The 20,280-nt window shown below is 31.7% G+C and overlaps 2 protein-coding genes across 2 annotated transcripts; one reads left to right on the top strand and one right to left on the bottom strand.

The window, feature by feature from the left end:
• The first annotated feature begins 1,411 nt into the window (after window positions 1–1,411).
• On the top strand, window positions 1,412–14,895 carry LOC128176230 (SHC-transforming protein 1-like). Its single transcript, XM_052842405.1, has 12 exons — window positions 1,412–1,534; window positions 5,225–5,372; window positions 7,801–7,871; window positions 8,042–8,099; window positions 8,523–8,642; window positions 9,164–9,217; window positions 9,344–9,522; window positions 10,170–10,314; window positions 10,474–10,588; window positions 10,755–10,931; window positions 11,216–11,556; window positions 11,850–14,895. Exons 2-12 carry the CDS (start codon window positions 5,226–5,228, stop codon window positions 11,985–11,987), a joined length of 1,545 nt encoding a protein of 514 aa, XP_052698365.1. The 5' UTR covers window positions 1,412–1,534; window position 5,225; the 3' UTR covers window positions 11,988–14,895.
• A 1,179-nt stretch (window positions 14,896–16,074) lies between these two features.
• On the bottom strand, window positions 16,075–20,136 carry LOC128176231 (zinc finger CCHC domain-containing protein 9-like). The gene is made up of 5 exons (XM_052842406.1): window positions 19,628–20,136; window positions 19,346–19,490; window positions 17,438–17,530; window positions 16,940–17,011; window positions 16,075–16,218 (listed from the first exon to the last, which is right to left on the bottom strand). Exons 1-5 carry the CDS (start codon window positions 19,994–19,996, stop codon window positions 16,091–16,093), a joined length of 807 nt encoding a protein of 268 aa, XP_052698366.1. The 5' UTR covers window positions 19,997–20,136; the 3' UTR covers window positions 16,075–16,090.
• Window positions 20,137–20,280: the final 144 nt, after the last annotated feature.

Here is a 20,280-nt window from a genome sequence, read left to right on the forward strand (position 1 = left end):
TTTTTTTAATTTAATTAGTCAACCCACTGACATAAAAATAAGGATTTTGCATATTATTACATCGTCGAGAGAAGTAAAATTCATTTCTGTATATAAGGTTATTAAATTCACATTACATAGCGGTGTCTCTATGAAACAGCACCATCTGGTGTAAAAGTTAGATGCTCGCCTTTGCATAAATTCTCCCGCTCATCTTTTTTATTAGCTGATTATATATTATTTTGAATGTCCAAATCTACTCGTATCATTAAATAATATCAGACGACACACATTTCCCTGAAGAAAATCTCAAAGATGCCATCAATTTTGACTAATTACTAAATTTTGTCAGCACGTAACAATTTTAAACTTGCAAATAGTCTTCAAAAATTTAGAAAGATTTAAATAAACAAGTTATCTTAGAGAAAAGGTTACGTGTTTTGTAGGCGGGTTAGGTTTTTAAAAAAAACTGCAATTCCTGACATGAATCATGAGTACATACTGTTTATAACAATGCTTGCTACCCTTTTAAAATTTAACTCGCCATTAAACATCTCACATTTTATAGAATTTTTGAAACGATTACACAGACTGTGTTCGACAAATAGTTTTCCTAAAACATTTTCTTCCTGTCTTGTTCAAAACACATTTTATATACAGGCTTTCAATCACAACACGTTTTTATAGCAAAAGCAGAACTGAAAGTTTAGTCATTATAATCGTTTGACACCATATTACATATATTTTTAACCCGCAGCAACAACGGAAGACCTACTCGTGGCTTTGCCACGAGCTTTGCTCTAGTTTTTCATATGATTGAAAACCAATATTTGACTCAGAAATACAAATTTTGGCAATGCTTTCTGTAAAAATTTACCAATAGACTTTAATCTATCTAATTCTTCACAAATAACCTAAAGTAACCACTAGCTATAATAGGATAAAGCACAGGGGCATCGTATCCGCTCTACACTCCATGACATATATATTATTTATATAAATGTCATAGAGTGTAGAGCGGATACGATGCCCCTGTGGATAAAGCCAGCTATGTTATGCTGTGCAGGGTTTGTCTTTAAAAAATCAAATGGCATTCAAATTAAGAAATGGTTTAGAATTATACAGAAAATGGTCTTGGTATATTCTCCAATCTATATTTTTTCATATAAAACATGATTAAAAAGTTTATCATTTCATTTTTAAGGGTCGGGACCTGGCCATCTTAAGTACCCCCACCCTCCCATTAATTTATATAAAATATTAATCTTTTGGAATTCTTTTAATATTCTTTTAATATCTAAGCTCTATTTAAGTCTCTAGAAACATCTATGATAATATTAAATTGTTACTATTGAAGAAAGTATAATGTAAATTTTGCATTCCGGAAAAATAAAGGTTGGTGGTATGATTTACACCACAGCGCTACCGCGCATGTGTCAATGAGTAAGACACTTCCGTATTAAAATAGTTCTTCTACAGACAGTACAGTGTATTGCTGTGTTTTTATTTACTTTGTGGATGTTATTGATGTCAGCATGAGTCAGATAAAATAAAGGTAAAGTTTACATTATTTGACATTAATCTTTTATGTTTTAAAATAAATTCTTAGGGTAAAATATCCTTTTTTTCACAGAAAAGAAAGAAGAAAAAAAACTCCTGTATTTTATTCATTAATGTAAATTATATTTTAACCAGAGTGAAGAATGAATGCAAAATACCGACATACTTACTTTTAACTGGGTAGAATTGTTGTCATATATTTCTATATGTGCTAAATTTGATGTTCCATAAAAATGCGGGTCAGGAACTGATTAAAGGGTACTTTCGGTGTAACACTAACAGATTTGAACCACTGTTGTACTTTAACGTTATATGATGTGCTATTTAGTATAGAGATAAACAAAGAGTGTGTATTCCCAAATAACTTCATTATATGTTGTGTTTATTTCTTATCAATTTTAAAAATCTGTTGTCAGCAGTCTGACAAATTATCTGACCATGCCCACACAGCCCCTGGCATTCTGTTTTACATGATATAAGACATTATTCATGTTTTGAGTCTTGCTTTTGTCCTTTGTGTATTATACCCTGTATATTATTGAATATGGACAAGATTATAAGAAGCCAGTTATTTTCTTAAATGTTATGAAAGACAAGCTAATGTAGTTTGTCCCTTTAATTGCTGTACATTTTTTTGTAAAATTCTTTTTCTTCTCTTTCTATACGTTGAATATTGATATATATGTAAAAAATTCAGGGATTTCAATTTTACTTTAATAGTTTATTGTTCAATTAGAGATTTTTCAGGAGCTTTTCAGGGGTTGTTATGAAATTAAAGGTTTTATATATATGGATGCAAGACAGTTTTCCTCAATGTCAACTCGTTCCCAACACCCTGCATGAATTTTACTTGCCACCTATATTTTGCTAACTTTTCACAACCACAATAAAAGCTAGAACTCATCAAATGACCAACTTTCTCCTATGTCAATGTAACATTTTACTTGAACCATCAAAAATGATAAATATTATAAAAAGTTTAATTCAAGTGTAAATAATTTACTCTTATATTAATAAGAATATCAAATACTAGTACCACAAATGTAGTACATGTACTGTACACTATCTATGCAATCATATAAGCAATTTTTACAACTGAAACAATATGGTATTCTAGAGGATTTGTATCCTGAAGAACTGTACCATGAGTCCCTGTATAATTTGCACTCATGTAGGTGTAACAAGCCCTATGGGTTAGCTGTTCATTCTGCAGATGAAAACTTGAATGTCCTGTGCATGGCTGTATCGGTGTGATCATGGTATTTGGATAATTCCACTTGGTACATGATACAGATTTATTTCACTCTAAGCAGTTGTACTGAAGCAATTCTCTTACAGTCACAATGATGGATTCCTTTTAAATCCACAAATATAGGGGAATTGATTATCCAATTATCCAATCCAAATATTTTTAGGTTGGTAATCAGGGTAGCATGCTATAGACACACTCTATAATAAAGCGGTTAAAAAGATAAAGTTTCAGATAAAAATGTTGTGATATGAAACTATGTTTGTATCAGTACGTAGTTTGTATTGAAGTGTATTGGGTGACTTTGTAAAGAAATGGGTTAGGGGTTGCTCAGAAAGTATGGATGAGTTGGCTGGAGCGAAATGACCATATTGCAGGTTGTCTGTAATTTGTCAGTATCTATCACAAAAACTAAAGAACTGACTAACATTTTACCTACATGCTTCATAGAATGAAATTTGTGTAGATCTGTGTTCTAGCTCTAGCTACTGCAATAAAACATGAAAGGAATCATTAACAGTCCTATCTGTGATTTAATGGGTTATCTGGTACACATATGCTTGAGCCAACAAGCCCTTTGATTTCATATGATTAGTAATTCTAAAATACTAGTACCTTAAGTTAAACTGTCACCCTGTGGATTTTTACATCTGAAATTGTTGTTTCAATGTTAAGAATATTCTTAAACAAGTACCTCATAAAAAATATAAGTATTTGCTAGTAGAAATCTTGATATCACGCACTAATATATATCATGCACTAATGTATATCATGCTTTATTAGACACGGCTTGGGAATTCCCAATTTGCCTTAGCCATAAGGAAAAGCTCCTTAATTAGATAGATGTTTGATTTTTAGTTTCCACATCACTGAACTTGTCATGGTCAAGTAGATTTATGGACGGGTTTTATTGTACAAGCTGGAGATAATGGGAGAGGGAGGGGTGGGAAATTCATCACTAAGACACTGACCATGATAATATTCAGTTTTAGGACTGAGGATTCATGAAAGGGGGGGGGGGCAGTGGGTCCATTTAATGGTTGACATACTGGTAGTAGAATGTACTTGATAATGCGCAGTTCATTTGCTTGTAAAATTATTTTGATAAACATGTATTGTAGTACATGCAAAACTGAGATCACTCGTAGTGGATAACTTACAGCTGCTTTATCAGATTTTTTTGGCTCAGAGATGGACCCAGAAAGGTGACATTTGAAACAATCAAGTATCTCCTGAACTAGATATTATATAACCTGAGTAAAATGTCTCTACAACAATGCTTCTTTCTTTAGTGGTACACATACAAAGAGTATTTAGTGTGTGCATAAATATATATACATCTAATACATTTATACATGTATTACCGGGTATACATGTTACATTTTATAGTACATGTAACTACATGTATTAATCATTTAGTAAGTACTTTTATGCTTGAAAATATACATGTATATATAGCACTATTAAAAATTTAAAACATATTAATTTTATATTTTCAAAATGTATTATTCATATTTCTAAGGTACTTCTATAATATGTAGTACCAGTAGATGTAATTTATGATTTTTCAGTGTTTATAAGGATCAATATCCAGAAATATTTAGCCACAGTACAAACAGTAGATAGTATTGATAGCACTTTCTCACTGAGTGGAGGTGGAAGTAATACTAAATTTGGCCTTCCACAGATTTTCACTTTAAAGTGGATTGGTACTTAAGATCTAAGATGTATCATACTATGTGCATTTTATGCATCATGGGTTCATTATGCAATTTATTATGCCACAGAAATGCACAAGAATGAACAGAAGCTATGCACATGTTTGTGCATTCTGAAGTCAATAGTTTATTGGTTAATCCCCATTGGTCTATGGTGATGTCTATTTTGTTGATGTAAAGAGGTATTTACTCTTCGTGTAACATGTGGCTGGGATTAATTAAAGTCAAAATTAGGTAAACAAAGTATACATAGAATGCTGTCTATTTATTGTAAGGAAATTCATATAATTTATTATGCATGTTGGCATGAATTTCATATTTTACAAATTTCTATTGTTAATTTTTTTTTCTTTTTTACAAATATATGTATGTATTTTGTCTTTTTGACATCTTGTATTGATAAATACCAGTATAGTTGTGTACACACCAGTATATCAATGACTTTTATGAAATATGCTGTATTCTAGTATATCATCGTTACGGTACACATGTTACATAACATGTGTACCATATTTCACTTATTTTTAAAGATTTTGTGTGGACATCATTAACAGTACCTATAAATACTTCAGATCTAATTCCTTGTAGTAATTCATATAAAGGATACAGGATTATGAGAAACAATTGAATAGAACAATGTATATGTAGTATTTGATAGTGATACAATGAAGAAATTACTGTACAGATACTTGATGAAAATCTTCTTTATGAAACACAGAATGGCATCCAAGGCAGACAAACACAGGAAGAAGGGGAAATCCTCAGAATGGTCCAAGTCGGGCAGTTTTATGAACAAACCTGATAGGGGATGGATCCACCCGGACTTCCAGCTGGACAAGGAGGCCGGCATTTGTTATGGAGTTCGAGTAAGTATACTACATGTATAAATAAACGAACTGGTTTTGATTTCAGTTTTATTACACGTCATTATATGGAAAATACATATAAGGAGTGAGCTACTGAAGTCTTGTTTTTACAGTCATTCACATATGACGTAAATAATTCCTGTATTGATAATTTTAAAAAAAGTCACATTATTTACATGTAGACTAGTAGAATGTAACAGCAATGAAAACAGGCAGTGCATGAAGTTTAATGATAGTCTGTTATCTGAATTACTTGGTATTAGTATGGTAATATGATTGAATGGTAAAAAATTACAAAAGAATTAGTATATTTTATATTTGTATGAAATAGAATAGGAGAGTATGATCAATGGCATGTACCAGTATGTAAGCATGGTAAGTGTAGGAAGTGTTATTGAAAACAAAACCTGTTGAATATACAATATATGATGTACAAAACTGTGGTGGTCACAAGTTTTACATGGATCATGTCAAATATATCTAACTCTAAACTAGGTCACCTCGTACTTGGTTTTAATGAATCATAAGTGACTATAGCTGCAGTGCCCAACCTGTTACACAGATCAATTCAGAAATTTTAAAACTCTAGCATGTACAGGATCAGGATCATTTACCATACTAATTCTTTATAGGAAAAAATTTATACAACATTTTGTTACCATACATGATTCATTTTATCATGAAAAATTTGAAACTATTTTTTGAAAGTGCGGATATACTTTGAGTCTTATAGAATACATTTCAGGATGAGTAAAAAGAGAGACCGTTTTAACAAATACTTAGTGTCTTATTTAGCTCAGATTTGAAAGATAAAGCTGTTTGCTTAAGACCAGATTGACATAATGTAGATTTTCAGATCATATAATCATTGTCGTCAGCTGGATATCTATTATGTAAAGGGCACACATGCAATGTGTTAGTAAACAGCCGTTGCTATTTATATATGAAATCATGATGAATAGTTCCAGGAAGTGAATTTTACACTTAACGTCTATACTCAACTATAAATGCAGGATCACAAGGCCTGCATTGTTATTTACACATAATTTTTTTTTCGTAATGTTTTATCAAGGATATAGGGGTTGTTTGCGGCTAATTTCAAGAATTTACATTTTATTTATAGTCATGAACAAAAAAATATTTTGGGCAATTGTTTGATAATTAAAAGGCACGTCAATACCATCCTTTGTATGGTGTGTGCATTATCAAAATACCGTGGCATATTTTTAATTTTATTGATACAAAGTATGAATTTTAAGTAGAGAAACCTAGGATGTGTAATTTGACAATTTATATCAGTATATATGTTAGCATGATATCATTAATTGGACATAGTTGTTGAACCTTGTTTATAATGTTACACAAATTAATTGTCATTGATTAGATTAGTTTTCAATAAAACTACATGACTCTTAATGAAATATATTTACATTCTTCAGTATCTTTGCCTGTGATAACACTACGTATCGATTTTGTACTATATAACTCATAAAGCCAAATTGAGGCGCCAGCAGGGTTTGCTTATTTATATTTAGATATTTAATCATAGGATGGTTTAAAATTATATAAATATAAGTAATAAGGAATCATTCTTTGAATATTATGAGGTGATAATTTCTGTCGCGGCGTAATCAAATCTATCATAAAGCCCTTCGGGCTTTATTGGATTTGATCACGCCCCGACCAAAACTATCACCTCATAATACTCAAGAATGATTCCTTATTCCTTATATAAAGCTGATCGTACAAATCAGGAAAAAGCCTGATAGATATTAATTTATTGTTAGTATTGCAAATGATATTTTAGTAGCTTAATTAATTCAAAGAGGTACTTTAAAAGCCGTAGAGTTGAATCAGTTTCACAACCAAGCTCTAGCTGGTGTAGAATGTGGGTATATTGCTTCATTGTCCTTCCTGTGAACCAAACATTGCACGGTGACAGGAATAGATGTAAGTCATTCAGTCAATGTGATAATTATAATACATGTAATGATAAGCCGTGGGAAAAAAGATGATTATTTATATCTTTATATCACCTTACATATTTCATCTTGTATAGCAAAAATGAATTGTTTGCCATGGAATCAAAATTAAAACTTTTGAATTCATTTTTTTTTATGGACAAGTGCATTTTTTAATTTACCTGTTAAGTTAGGCTGAAAGATGTGTTTTTAGTAAAGCTGCTGTCCGTGTTCGCTCTTTATTTACCAGATATCTCGGAGTTTGATTCCCATTCAAGTGGGAAGGTAGAACACTTGTATAGATCTATGTTTACTGCTGTGGTTGTTTTTCCTAAGTAAATCTGTGCTTTGTACATTCATCAATAATCAGTATCCAACTTTATGGTTAAGTACCTCATATTAGTTGTAACCATTTCTTCAGCGATAAAAATAAAAATGTATTCATTGATTTTTCTTCTTCATTTCAGTATATTGGTTGTATAGAAGTCAAAGAATCTATGAGGTCTTTGGATTTTGAGACAAGAACTGCACTCGCCAGGTTTGATCAAACATTATTTTACAGTCAAATACATGTAATGCATGATATATTCATTTGTAATGTTTTCAGTTTAAAAGGGATGGGTTGGTAATTTTAAAATGTCACTATAATATGTGCAGCTTTTCATGGCAATTTCGAGTGAATTTTGATATACCTTTTGTTTTTTACAGGGAAGCAATCAACAGAGTATGTGAGGCCGCTGGCCTCAAAACAGCCAAGAAAAGAAAGGTACCTTATATTTTGTAATTACCGTATCTCTGTCACAAAAATATCATGAAGGTACATTGTATTATAAAGTCTATTAATTCAAGACCTGGATGAGTTATTATTATATTTCCCTCCAAGCAAACCCTGAACTTTTGTTGTATCTATAACAAGGGTTTTCTGTGAAAGATCACAAATTAAAAAATGACCTACAACATTTGGCGCCCTGCATGTATATTTAGATCATTGTGACATTTGTTTCTTTGAATAAAAATCTTCCCTGTACAAATTACTTTTATAGAGATGTTTGCTAAAATTGCATGAGGAAGTATATGTACATGTACTATCTATCAAGAGTAAAAAAAAAAAAAACCCACCAAAAAAACATGATTAGTTAGAGGAAAATTACTTGAACATTTTATTTTTTTTTCATTATGTTTGTTTTAGATTGATAAGAAGTTGACTAAAATGTTAGGAGAGAAGCCAATTTTACAATATGCTGGTTCCAATGTCAACCTTACAATATCTACAGAATGTCTCAACCTTATGATCATGGAATCAGGGGAGGTAATTCAGTCATACAAATTATTTAAAAAACTAATACTGGCTCTTGAAGTTTGTCATGTAATACAACTATACACTTTGTACATTGTTATGTAATACAATTATATATACACTTTGTACATAGTTTACCTTTATGACATACTGATGCAATAAAATGACATCATTTTGCCATGTAAATATTAAATATATTTGGTGATAAACATTTTAGATTAATAAACAGTCATGTTGCAGTATATTTATTGAAAATGCATTCTTCTACTTAATAATGGCCTTCTTTTTAAAACTTCATAACAAAGACTATTTCAAGTGCGGCCTATTTAAAATGTAAAAATGATGTACATTTAATTATGTTTTTTTTTTTTATATAAATTGATCATGTTTTTGCAATATCTAAATATTCAGAGCCATGAAAAGGGAGAATTACATTAGATACCATAATATCACTTATAAACTCATTTTTTGAGCTTTGTACATTTACTTACCAAAAGATATACTGATTCTAAAACATTTCATGTTTACTACAGATAATTGCCTCACATCAGATGCCAGGGATCTCGTTTGCATCAGGAGGAGATGCAGTGAGTTGAAATATAAGGATGAACACTTTCCACTTTGTTTTGCATCGTATTATCAGTGTTTTTGATGAGAAGATAGTTTCATTTGGTATCTATACTTTGATGATACCGTGGTCATTGTATTTTCAGGAGACTCTGGATTTTGTGTCCTATGTAGCCAAGGATCTGGTGAATGGTCGGGCCTGCCATGTGTTGGAATGTGGAGGGGGGCTGTCGGAGGACGTCATTACAACCATTGGGCAAGCATTCGAACTGCGATTTAAGGAGTATCTGAAAAACCAACCCAAGGCCATGGAAATTCCTGATAGGTAAGCAAACAAAGATAAAACGTTAAGATGTCAAAGGTAACCACTAATTTGACATTTTCAGAGATTTTGTGAGATGGTAAGAACCTGCCCATGATCTAGGTATAAATGTTTATATAAACTTCATATGTTTTTTATAGCAGTACTGATCCTTTTAGTGAAGGTGCATTATTTGATGAGAGTGGTCTTTATTCTGTCGTTTCGGAGAAACCAAATGTAAGCTTTACATAAAATATGCAACACTAAGCTTAAATGCTCATTTGTGCACAGGACGCAGCATATAAGCATTACAGTATTCACTACCTCTTGTATGTCGACTTCAGTTTTGCGGCTACCCTTCTGTCATGAACAGAAGACAAACTGTTAAGGGTCATTATGATCCATGGTAAATTGTAACAATGAAAATCAAAAATTGCTAATTTGATTTTTATAGTACATGTATTATCTATACTGAGGAATATTTTGGGTACAACAATTGGTATAATGATATAAGGCTTCTGGATGTCATGCTACTATTAGATGTCATGTAATACAAATATGGTAAGCCATTACAGAATGCCGTGTAATAGATGTCAGCCTACATTGGTTCACAGTATGCTTGCACGTTTAAAAAATTTCACAGAGGAGATAATCTATAATGTTTACACCAGGTCGGACGGTCCCTTGGCTGAGGCTGATGCCTGGGGAGATGATGAGAACGAGTATTATAATGACCGCCCTGATGCACGCCCACCCTCACCCCCTGTATCCAAAGCACCGCTCGCTGAATATGCCACGCCTCCTTCCAACCTCCCTGTAAGTTACATGTCGCACTCAATCACATTACATCAGTCTTATTACTTGTAAAGAAATGAGTACTTATATCAATAAATTTTGAACTGATGAGCATATAACATGCATATTTGCATTGGATGCCTGCATTGCAGCCATAAGAATTTATGTTGTACTCTGTAGGTCAGTGATGGGGTTTACTCCTCAGTGAAAGACAAGATGTCCATGTACGACACTCCAAAGGAACAGCCTCTCATTGATTTGTCAGACAAAGATGCCAATATGTACGATAACAAGGGTAGGTCTGAGCTTCAGGCATCTTTTGTTGTCCTGGCCATATTGTTTAAGATTTCAATTGTTACATAAAAGTGCAAGTACATGTGATATGTACAGGCAGTACTGAATCATGCTTAAGGAATATTTTGTGTCATGAGTGCATAAGTTCATAAATATTTGAATTGTAGAAAATTCCACATCCCCTGATTTTAAACCTGCAGTTTATGACAACAAAGAGAACTTTGATATAGAGCTCCCACCCAGACATCCTCCTTCCCCATCTCCCCCAGTGGGTAATCTGCCTGATGCCCCACCCCCCAGGTTCAAGGAACCAGCCAAGTCTGTTGAGGATCCTTTTGACTTGGGTAACTTATTTTAATAAATAAAAATGTACTTTTTCTTCTTTAGATATGAAAATTACTGTTGTACTATTGAGTGTGGCTATCTTAGAAAATTATTTTTATGTTTGTAATTATACACTCTTCAAGCTTTCAAAGCTCAAATCTTCTGAAAATGTCTAAATTTTTGTTTTGAAAACCAATGATTGAAGTCAAGTTTTTAACAATGTCTAAATTTTTTAATTGTGTTAAGAAATTAAAGGTAAAAAATATGTGTACCATAAAACAACAAATTATTTTCAATGATTTAGAGCCCTTTAGTGCTGAATTACCTCCCCCAAGACACAAATCCAAACAAAATGGTGTACATGAAAAACCCATCGAGGACAAAGCAGTGTGTGATACCCTACCACAAATTAAGGGAACCCCTGTCCCAGATAGTCCGAACCCCACCGGTAACCTTAAGAGCATTGCCCCCATGTTTGAGGAGTGGTATCACGGTGCTTTACCCAGGAAACATGCAGAGAAACTTCTACAAAAAGATGGGGACTTTCTGGTGAGAAAGAGTTCAAGTGACCCTAATCAGTTCGTTCTGAGTGGAAGGCAAAATGGCATGATCAAACATTTATTATTGGTGGATCCAGATGGAGTGGTAAGAAAACATATCGAGCAATTTACTACACATATTTTAAATTCATGTCTTGAAATATGTTGTGATGGTTATTTAAACTACCTATATAATTCTGAAATTTATCATTCAGAAATCATGATATAGTACATGATGCTTCCATAATTTGTATTGGGGAAATTGACCAGGATAATATTTGATCCAATCAATTGTGTTGCGCCATTTGTACTTGTTTGTCTTTTAGTGTTTTCTTTATTTGCATAGTACATGTGTACTCTAATTCTGCGTGGTTCTACAGTATTTGATTCTGTTGACAGGTTAGAACCAAGGATCACACATTTGACAGTGTGCCTCATCTTATATCTTATCACAGAAGTAAGAACTTTCCAATCATCTCACAGGAGAGTGTTCTATATTTAGTTCGACCAATCAGCAACAACTACACAAACTGCTGACCAGTTAAAACTGTGGAGACAAATCAGAAGGACATGTGATCAATTGAACCACTACCTAATTGCCTGCTAGGTTGCCTTTAGTTATCAATTTTCAGAATACAAATTAATATATTAAATTTATCATTCATGTTAAAGTACTGACAATGAAAGATGCATAATACACAGATGTCTTTACCACAACGATGCTTTACACATTTAAATTTTGAAGAAAAAAAAACCAAAACAGATTACACAATGTATATACACAGTATGCTTAAGTCTTGACCAAAACTGAAACAATTTATTAGATTATTAATCTAAGAGTGGATGCACAATAATTGCTTTAAGTACATGTAGTAAGCACTACCAGAGAGATCAAAAGAGGGCAGCAATTTTATGTGTACATGCATGTATTAACTCATTTTATAAACTGCTTGTTTTTCTATGCCAGTTTATTCATTTTCTTCATTTAAATTTATGCTGCGATTTGCACATCCTGAATTCCTTATTCACATGATTGTCAGTCTATGAATTTTGAATGAAATGTAAAAATTGTGTACATGTACATCCAAAAAAACTGAAGAGCTTTTTACTTACGAGACTACAAAGGTAACTTACGAGTGCATGTCATATCCAATATAAGAATGTACCAGTTTATAATCATTTCAACTCTGAAATTGCTGCAAGTTTGTGGTTGTTTTTCTCTAACTTACTCATAGAAGTAGATGTTTATTTTATTGATCCCTGTATAATATGTACCTGTCTAAAGACCAGGTAATGGCTATAGATGTACCAGTGGTTTTAAACATCCCATTACGTGTATGTTTGTCTTTTAATACTGATTTCAGTAATACAAGATCAACAGCACATGTAGTCCGTTTTACATTTAAGATGGTATAACACTGCAGAGCAGTTCAAATGCATGTTTTTTACATGACTATGTACATGGTGTTTGGAATCTTAAAACTGGTATTATTAGAGCTAATTAAGCCTACAAAAATCCATACAGTACCTGAATTTTTGTCTTCAGATAATAGAGTCATGGAATAAATATATTCTATATTTCTGCATGTTTTTTTTTCAATGCAAGATTTCATAGTTTTATATAAAAATGAGTTTTGTAGTAAATGTTTTTTTTTACTCCAGTTCAGAATTTTGAAAAGAGGCATGTAATGCAATGTTTATGTATATAGTGTCAAATAGATTTTGTGTAAGTACTAGATTTATTTATATATATCTCCAAGAAAGCGTTCTTTGTTTTTGTTCAGGGGCTGGTACCTATTGCCATACAAAAAAAATTCAATGTTTAGTCATGATTTATATGTCCTTCATTTATGTATCACAGCCTCATAAGTACTTGAGTTCATTGTCAAGATTTAACATATTGTATATGTATTAATTGCCTAAGTTTACATACAAAGGGATTAGAAACAAAATTAAATAACTTACAATTTCCTTCTTAATTTAAACCAAAAACATGTATATGACTGAGAGACAGTATTCTTTTCAAAAGTTTTTTTATTTCCAAAATGACAGACATGTGTTTGGAATTTCAACCCGAGTTGATTAGCGGAGAGCTACACTTGACTGCTCTTGAAATATGTACTGTATTCATTGTTTTGTTATTCAATTTTGCGGAAGTTTTGCTATTTTTTTTCCATCACAATTTGCTATATAAACTGTTTCTTTTTTAAATGTGATAACCATTATATGTGTGAAGTTTTTGTTTAGTCTTCAGTGCTTTTAATGTTTTTGACTAATTTTAACTTAAATTCTTTTCGAATTTTTAAAATAATTATTTTTCTGATTCATGTCCAAGACAGACAGAAATATGCTACTTTGGTTTTAAAAGAGATATTGTTTTGACGTATGTAATTCCAGCATGCTCAAGGGAACACAAAGTTCATTACTCATACATATAAAGTTCAACTTTAAATTTTGAAAAGCATGCATAATTAAATTACTTCATTTAAAAGTTGTTTAATGAACAGAAAGCTTTACCTTAACCACGAAAAGATCACTTTTTTTTATTACCTACATAATACATGTACTTGTTGTTATAATGCTTAAAACTCACTAAATATATACAAGTATGATCAAACAATGCATGTGTGTGAATGTTTTAGTATCCTTACATCTCTTTCATTTGGTTGTGATTTATATTTTTAACATCAACTAAATTAAATTTACTTTCATTCAATAAGCTCTTGCCACTTTTAAGTAAAAAGGAATGCATGTATTCAGAGAACCTACAATTTTCTGTTTTTAAATGCTTCTGATGATAGTGCAGTGAACAGCTAAATCCTATTGTGTCTGGTCTTCCAAACTTGTCTTGCCTAGAAAATGTGGCATATACTTCTAAATGAGGATTAAGCTGCAATGTGAAATCCATTACAATCAAGTTCTGGCATAAATTATCATATGCTAGATTAATCACAGAACTTCAATTCTCAAGAATATTTTTAAATCTGTACACAAATCATTTTTTAAGTACAGAGGATTTGTTCAGAGTAGAATCCACTTTAATGAAGATATTGGAGTGTCAATCATTTTGTTTGTGCTTTCATGGGGTGGTGGATCTTAATATTATAATCATACATCACTGTATTTGAGTGTGTTATAAAACACACAGAGATTAGGAACATTAACTAAGGATAGAAATGTGGTTAAGATTTTTGTTCAGTTAAAACATACTGTTTTTATTAACAGAAGAATTTGTATCAATATTATTACATTGTACTTGTAATTTAACTAATACTGTGTAAGTGATACATGTACTGGTATGAGTGAAATTTATTGTTACTCTTCATTTTGTTAAGACTTATTTTTAGGGCAAAAACCCCAACAAATATTAATTTCATAATGAATTAATGTTTACTTTTCTATGTGCAAGTATGTGATATAAAATGATTTGTAAAAAACCAAACAAGTATTGTTCTTGATTTACTCATATCAAATTCCAATTAAATTTGCTGTTGAAACACAACAATATACATTAAGGTACCTCTTATACTTTTTAAGAAACTACGTCACAAGATGGCAATTTAAATATTTTGTAAAACTGTTTTTATCGTTCGATTTGGTTGTATATCATTGTAACTCAGTGGCTAAAGTATATGGCTTCGGATCTGCAGATCACAAGTTCGAATCCATCTGGAGCTTTTGTTCTTGTTTACTGAATTAAATTTTCGAAAATGTAATTTTTCATCCAAAATTGCACATTTTTTGCCTATTTGACTTAAATACTTCTTATCGATTATGATATCTATCATCATCCAGTAATTTTCTGCTGATTTGAGAAAATATTTCAAGGTGTAGTGAGCCACCTTAAGCTATGCAGCAATTCAATAGCTAGGACTCCGCTATTTGTGTGCCTTATAATGTTAGATCTCCCTTCACTGGTTCCATTAGTATGGACCTTATTTCCTTTCACAATGACGTTGTTGGGTTGAAGCTTTACCCATACAATGTCTGTTGATGGAGGCTGTAAAGTGACCTTGAACCAATTTACGGGATCAAAGGTCAAGGTAAAATACATGTAACCTCTTGGTAATATCCTTGGTAGTAACCATCTGTCTATTGCTGTACGATATACAATTGTACTATTTCCCATGTATTTTTTTAAAGCATATTTCGTTTTGACCATGTTGGGCTCAAAATTCATCCATACTCTTTCTGTTCATAGAGGAATGTGCAGTGACCTTGAACTAGTTTCAACTTTTATAGATCAAAGGTCAAAGTAGAGACCTCTATGTAATGACCTCTGCTAAAAGCATAGTCTTTTGAGATAATCATCATCACACTGATACCTGCTTAAAACGCTACACTCTTGCATTAAAGCGGGGTGATATTGCTTAAATGGGCCACATGACACTTAAAGGCCCTATGTCTTTAATCAAATGCAATTGTTTAATAGGAGCCAATGTTTGAAAAAAATTGAAAACCCCAATTTCTAGCTTGCTCTTATACTTGTTGCAAAAACAATTTTTTTTTAAGTCAATCTGTTTTTTATGTAAAATAATTTTGAAATGAATTCCACATTAGCAGGAATTTGAATGTGGCGTCTGCTCACAACAACTTTATAAGCTGATGCATAATGAACACTTTCTTTCTTGCACAGTTTATTAGAATACAACAGTTTTGGGTCCTTGTTTCTTTTTAACAACAGGCTTTAGCTTTGCTTCCTCAAAATCAACCTCAGCATCTACACTAGAATGGGCAGTCATAGTTGGTAAGCAATAGCTTTTCACTCCTGTTAAAATAAATCAATATACATAATGTATTAATGACATCTGAAAGTATACACACACACTATAGTTTACTGTTACCAATCAATTTTAAGCATACAGTACATGTATATGTTTCGCAATTAATTCTACTTTAACTTTATGTTGAAATTCGTACAGGGTTATTTTTGCCCTGAGTAATTTTTGCCCTTCTACACTTGCAAACAGTTTTGAATCGTCATGAATTCGCCAATACACTGTTGTGTTTAAAGAGAGATAATTTGAGACAGTGGAATTTGCTCAGTCTTAAATTTGCCTTCTAACAACGAGGCCAAATGAGGCGAAAATAAAACATGGGTGAATATTTCCCTATGATCAGTATTCTTATTGCTACCTGCAGTTAATTTTGTTCATATAATATGTAAATTTTGAAAATGTTTAAACTGTTGTGTACACGTGTTGTGCTATATATTGTGAAACTTTCAGTCAACTAGTGGATTTGACTATTATTAAGATTACAAGTGCATTTGGGGTCACAGGAATGATATTCTTTATAAATTCCAAACTTAAGCAAAATTAATATTTTTTATATTTTATCTATTACAATGTAGTATGATTTATAAGAATAGCTCAAAATTATTTGTACCGGTATATATTTAAAAAGTGTTAGTCTACTTCAGTTGAATAGACTGACAAATTGATGCAATAAAATGTATGCACTAAAGAAATCTAAACAAATATTCAAACCTTGTTGACTTTGGAGCTCTGGACAGTCTCTTTGATAATGTTCAACAGATTCACAGATCTTGCAACATCCCCCTAAATGAAAAAAAAAAAAAAATTTGATTAAAATTCACGCACCTCAAAATTTACAAACTGACCACTCTATATATAAACTATCCATCATTATTACAGTTGCTTTCTCTATTTTGAATTAAAATTCTATTTAAACAAAAACACAGCACAGCTAAGCTTTGTATTAAAGAATTCTGAGCTTTGTATAGTGCTTGTAACTCAACAAATGACATTCTGGTTGAACAATATATAAAAGTTTAATATTGATAAGCTTTGTAAATATTACCGGTATATTTGGAAAAAAAATATGATTTTTTCAGCTCATGTTATGATCACATCCATTCAATTATCTACAATTCTTAATCTGCCTTTAAACAAATTCATCAATTTGCTTTATTAAATAGGCTATGTAATACATATTTTATGAATACTTTGATGAACTTTTCTTACCCATAGGATAAAGTCCTTTTGGATTATCAGGACATTGCTTTGAAAGATGACCAGTTTCTCCACAAATGAAACATTTGGCATAGGGGAATTTACCTGAAATTCAATAATACAAAGAACATTTCAAGGTGGTATGGGACACCTCCATAATGTGACATATTTCCAATCAAATAAACAATAAGATTAAGTATAACTTTCTCCCCCCCCCCCCCCCCCCCCCCCCCAAAAAAAAATTGTTCCCCCCAAAAATTGTTACCAAACAATGTAGAGCAATTGGTTAGAGTGATAAGTACAAATTCATAGGTCATGAATTCGAATTCCTCTGGGGCTTTTATAATTTTTAACTTTCCAAAATTTTTTAAAACTTAATTTTTAGTTAAATATTGTAAAATTTGAAAATTCAAAAACAATGGAAGTGCGTTCTTTTATCCACATTAATATCGAAAGGTGTCCCATACCACTGTAAATCTGATAGAACTACCAAAATAATGCAGATATTACAGCAGAGGGTTTTAACTATTGTGAGGGTGGCTTGAAGCATTTTAAATGTACCGTGTAACCCTAACATGAAATTGCAGGGGATGATAGAATCATAAAAATAAAGGAAATGAAAAATGAAGGTGAACAGTTAAAGATGGTGACTTATTCTTTGGAATATATGTACTCAGTATACATTTTTGTATTGCAATATATTTTCAAAAGTTTTTGTGAAGTCGGGTAAATGGTTCTTTCGTGTCAGAACAAAACATTGCTTTACCCTTGAACCAAGGAAAACTTATTTATAAATAGATTATTTTAATCGATTTTATATCAAATTTCATGCACGCTTTTAAACGATGGTTATGCTAAGTATATGTATAATTGTAAGACATTGCAGTAGTTTTCCCAGTCAATTAAGCCAAATTTCAATGAAGAAAAATATGTACACAATTTGCTAACAAAACAAACGACATAAAAGGGTACCACGTTAATACGCCTCATGTTAAATATCACCCCTGATGACGAGACGGGTATGGTTTTATTACGTCTTTGACATCGCTTTAAATAAAGTTCGAAATGATCAGGCAAATTACAAATAAACATGTGTACGTTTTGTTCGCTAATATTTCTGAAGTTTGCTTTCTTTACAATCGATGCATAGCATGCAGGTTGAATAACCCCAATTGTTCGGGGGACAAAACCAAACAGTTTCCTTTTCTAAACATTCCCGTGATGCATTTTGGTTTGTTTTTTCGTTTGCCCAAAAAGAAATAATTTTATTTACTTTGAATATTTCTAACTTTGAAAGGAGACTGATTCCGCTGGTGTAAATAGGAGAAAGTCCTTAACTTTTTAAGATAAATAATTTGTTTAGAAAAAAAATTGATACTGTAATAACGAAAAAATCGGACTAAGCAGCTTTAAATTAAAGATTTTTAAATGATATATACCAGTATTAAGTGAAATAACTGTAAATTCCTCGTTTCACTTAGGTACTTAATTCCATGATTCCACTGTTTTGTATCAAATCATGAAAATATAAAATCACAAGCACCATTTTTTGTTATAATTTGATTTAGTCCAAAACTGTTTGAAAATAATAAAGAGATTTTAAAATATGTTGGGCAAACTTTGATAAGGGGAAATAGCATGTACCCTTTTATGTAAAGTTGATTTTGTAAACAAATTTTATACATCATTTTCTCATTAAAAAATGGCTTAATAAACCAAGAATACTATATCCCGCAATCTCTTTTATTTTACACATACTCAGCATAGCAATCGTTTAAAATCATAAACAAAATTTGATAATAAATTGGACCATGCAGCATTAGTAATTTTATTGTAAATAAATGACTAATAACTTTAATTTCATTTGAATTTCATTTTAATGTTTTTTATTTTCTCTTTAGGTTAAAAAAATGTTCAAACCTGGTGGTAACTTCACAGAACATCTGGACGCTGAGTGTTCTGTTGATCCACACTTGAAACATATACCAGTTCCTTGCTCAATGTCCCTTTTCGCCTCTGGACAATCAGACATTAGGTGACCTGATCCTCGACAATTGTAGCATACCTACAATGATTCTCAAAATGTTCAGTACTATTCAAAGTGACCAAAAAATACAAGTCTTGTTTCCAAACTTATTAAGTATTTACTTCCTGATTGCAATAATATATTCAGTGAGTTTACATAAATTGAGACATGTATACCAATTCATCTTGTTTCTTCTGAATTCTTTTCACCCTTCTATCTTCGCTTCTTTTGACTTTCTTGTAAGCCTCTTGTAACTGTAACTCTGTCGTTTTCTTTTGTGAAAGATTTCTCAGACGCGACTCCAAACTTGTTGGTTTATCACTTTGTTCACCAGAAACCTTACTATGATGCGCCACATCCTCAGTCTGTTCAACTTTCTGTTTAACAGCTTTGCCACTTTTGTTTTTCTTTGGACTTTTCTGTAACTTTTTTGTTTTTATCTTTTCTTTCTTGCTTTTTTTGTCGTCCTTCTTTAGCTCATTCCACTCCGACGCATCCAGTGGTCTTTTCCTGTTTCCATCAGAAGCACGCGCAAATCGAGTCATTTTAACATTTATATCAAATCAGAAATTAGTTTAAAATATAAGGGCTACTTTTAATAATTAAGAACAGCAAAGTCTTTAAAGAAAATGGACCAAAATCGAACAAAAACATGTGTCGAGTCCAGTGTAATTTGCAAAATTCATATAGGATATGCTATTGTGTAGACTAAAATTAAAGCCTTTTCAATATTTCGTATATTTCCGGAAAATTACTCGAAATGATTTTGAAAGCCACCAAACCTTTTGCAAGTTTAAATGGCATACAACACATATTTTCAATTTATACA

Source organism: Crassostrea angulata, chromosome 3 (genome assembly GCF_025612915.1).
Source record: "Crassostrea angulata isolate pt1a10 chromosome 3, ASM2561291v2, whole genome shotgun sequence".
NCBI classification, from domain to species: Eukaryota; Metazoa; Mollusca; class Bivalvia; order Ostreida; family Ostreidae; genus Magallana; species Magallana angulata.

What these genes read in the sequence shown, in the direction of transcription:
- LOC128176230 (XM_052842405.1), top strand. Translation starts at nt 5,226, where the DNA reads ATGGCATCCAAGGCAGACAAACACAGGAAGAAGGGGAAATCCTCAGAA. An exon ending in GCATTTGTTATGGAGTTCGA is followed by an intron (nt 5,373 to 7,800) that starts GTAAGTATACTA and finishes TCTTCATTTCAG; the next exon opens with TATATTGGTTGTATAGAAGT. An exon ending in TTGCATCAGGAGGAGATGCA is followed by an intron (nt 9,218 to 9,343) that starts GTGAGTTGAAAT and finishes TTGTATTTTCAG; the next exon opens with GAGACTCTGGATTTTGTGTC.
- LOC128176231 (XM_052842406.1), bottom strand. Translation starts at nt 19,996, where the DNA reads ATGACTCGATTTGCGCGTGCTTCTGATGGAAACAGGAAAAGACCACTG. An exon ending in AGAAGAAACAAGATGAATTG is followed by an intron (nt 19,491 to 19,627) that starts GTATACATGTCT and finishes GAATCATTGTAG; the next exon opens with GTATGCTACAATTGTCGAGG. An exon ending in AAAAGGACTTTATCCTATGG is followed by an intron (nt 17,012 to 17,437) that starts GTAAGAAAAGTT and finishes TTTTTCATTTAG; the next exon opens with GGGGATGTTGCAAGATCTGT.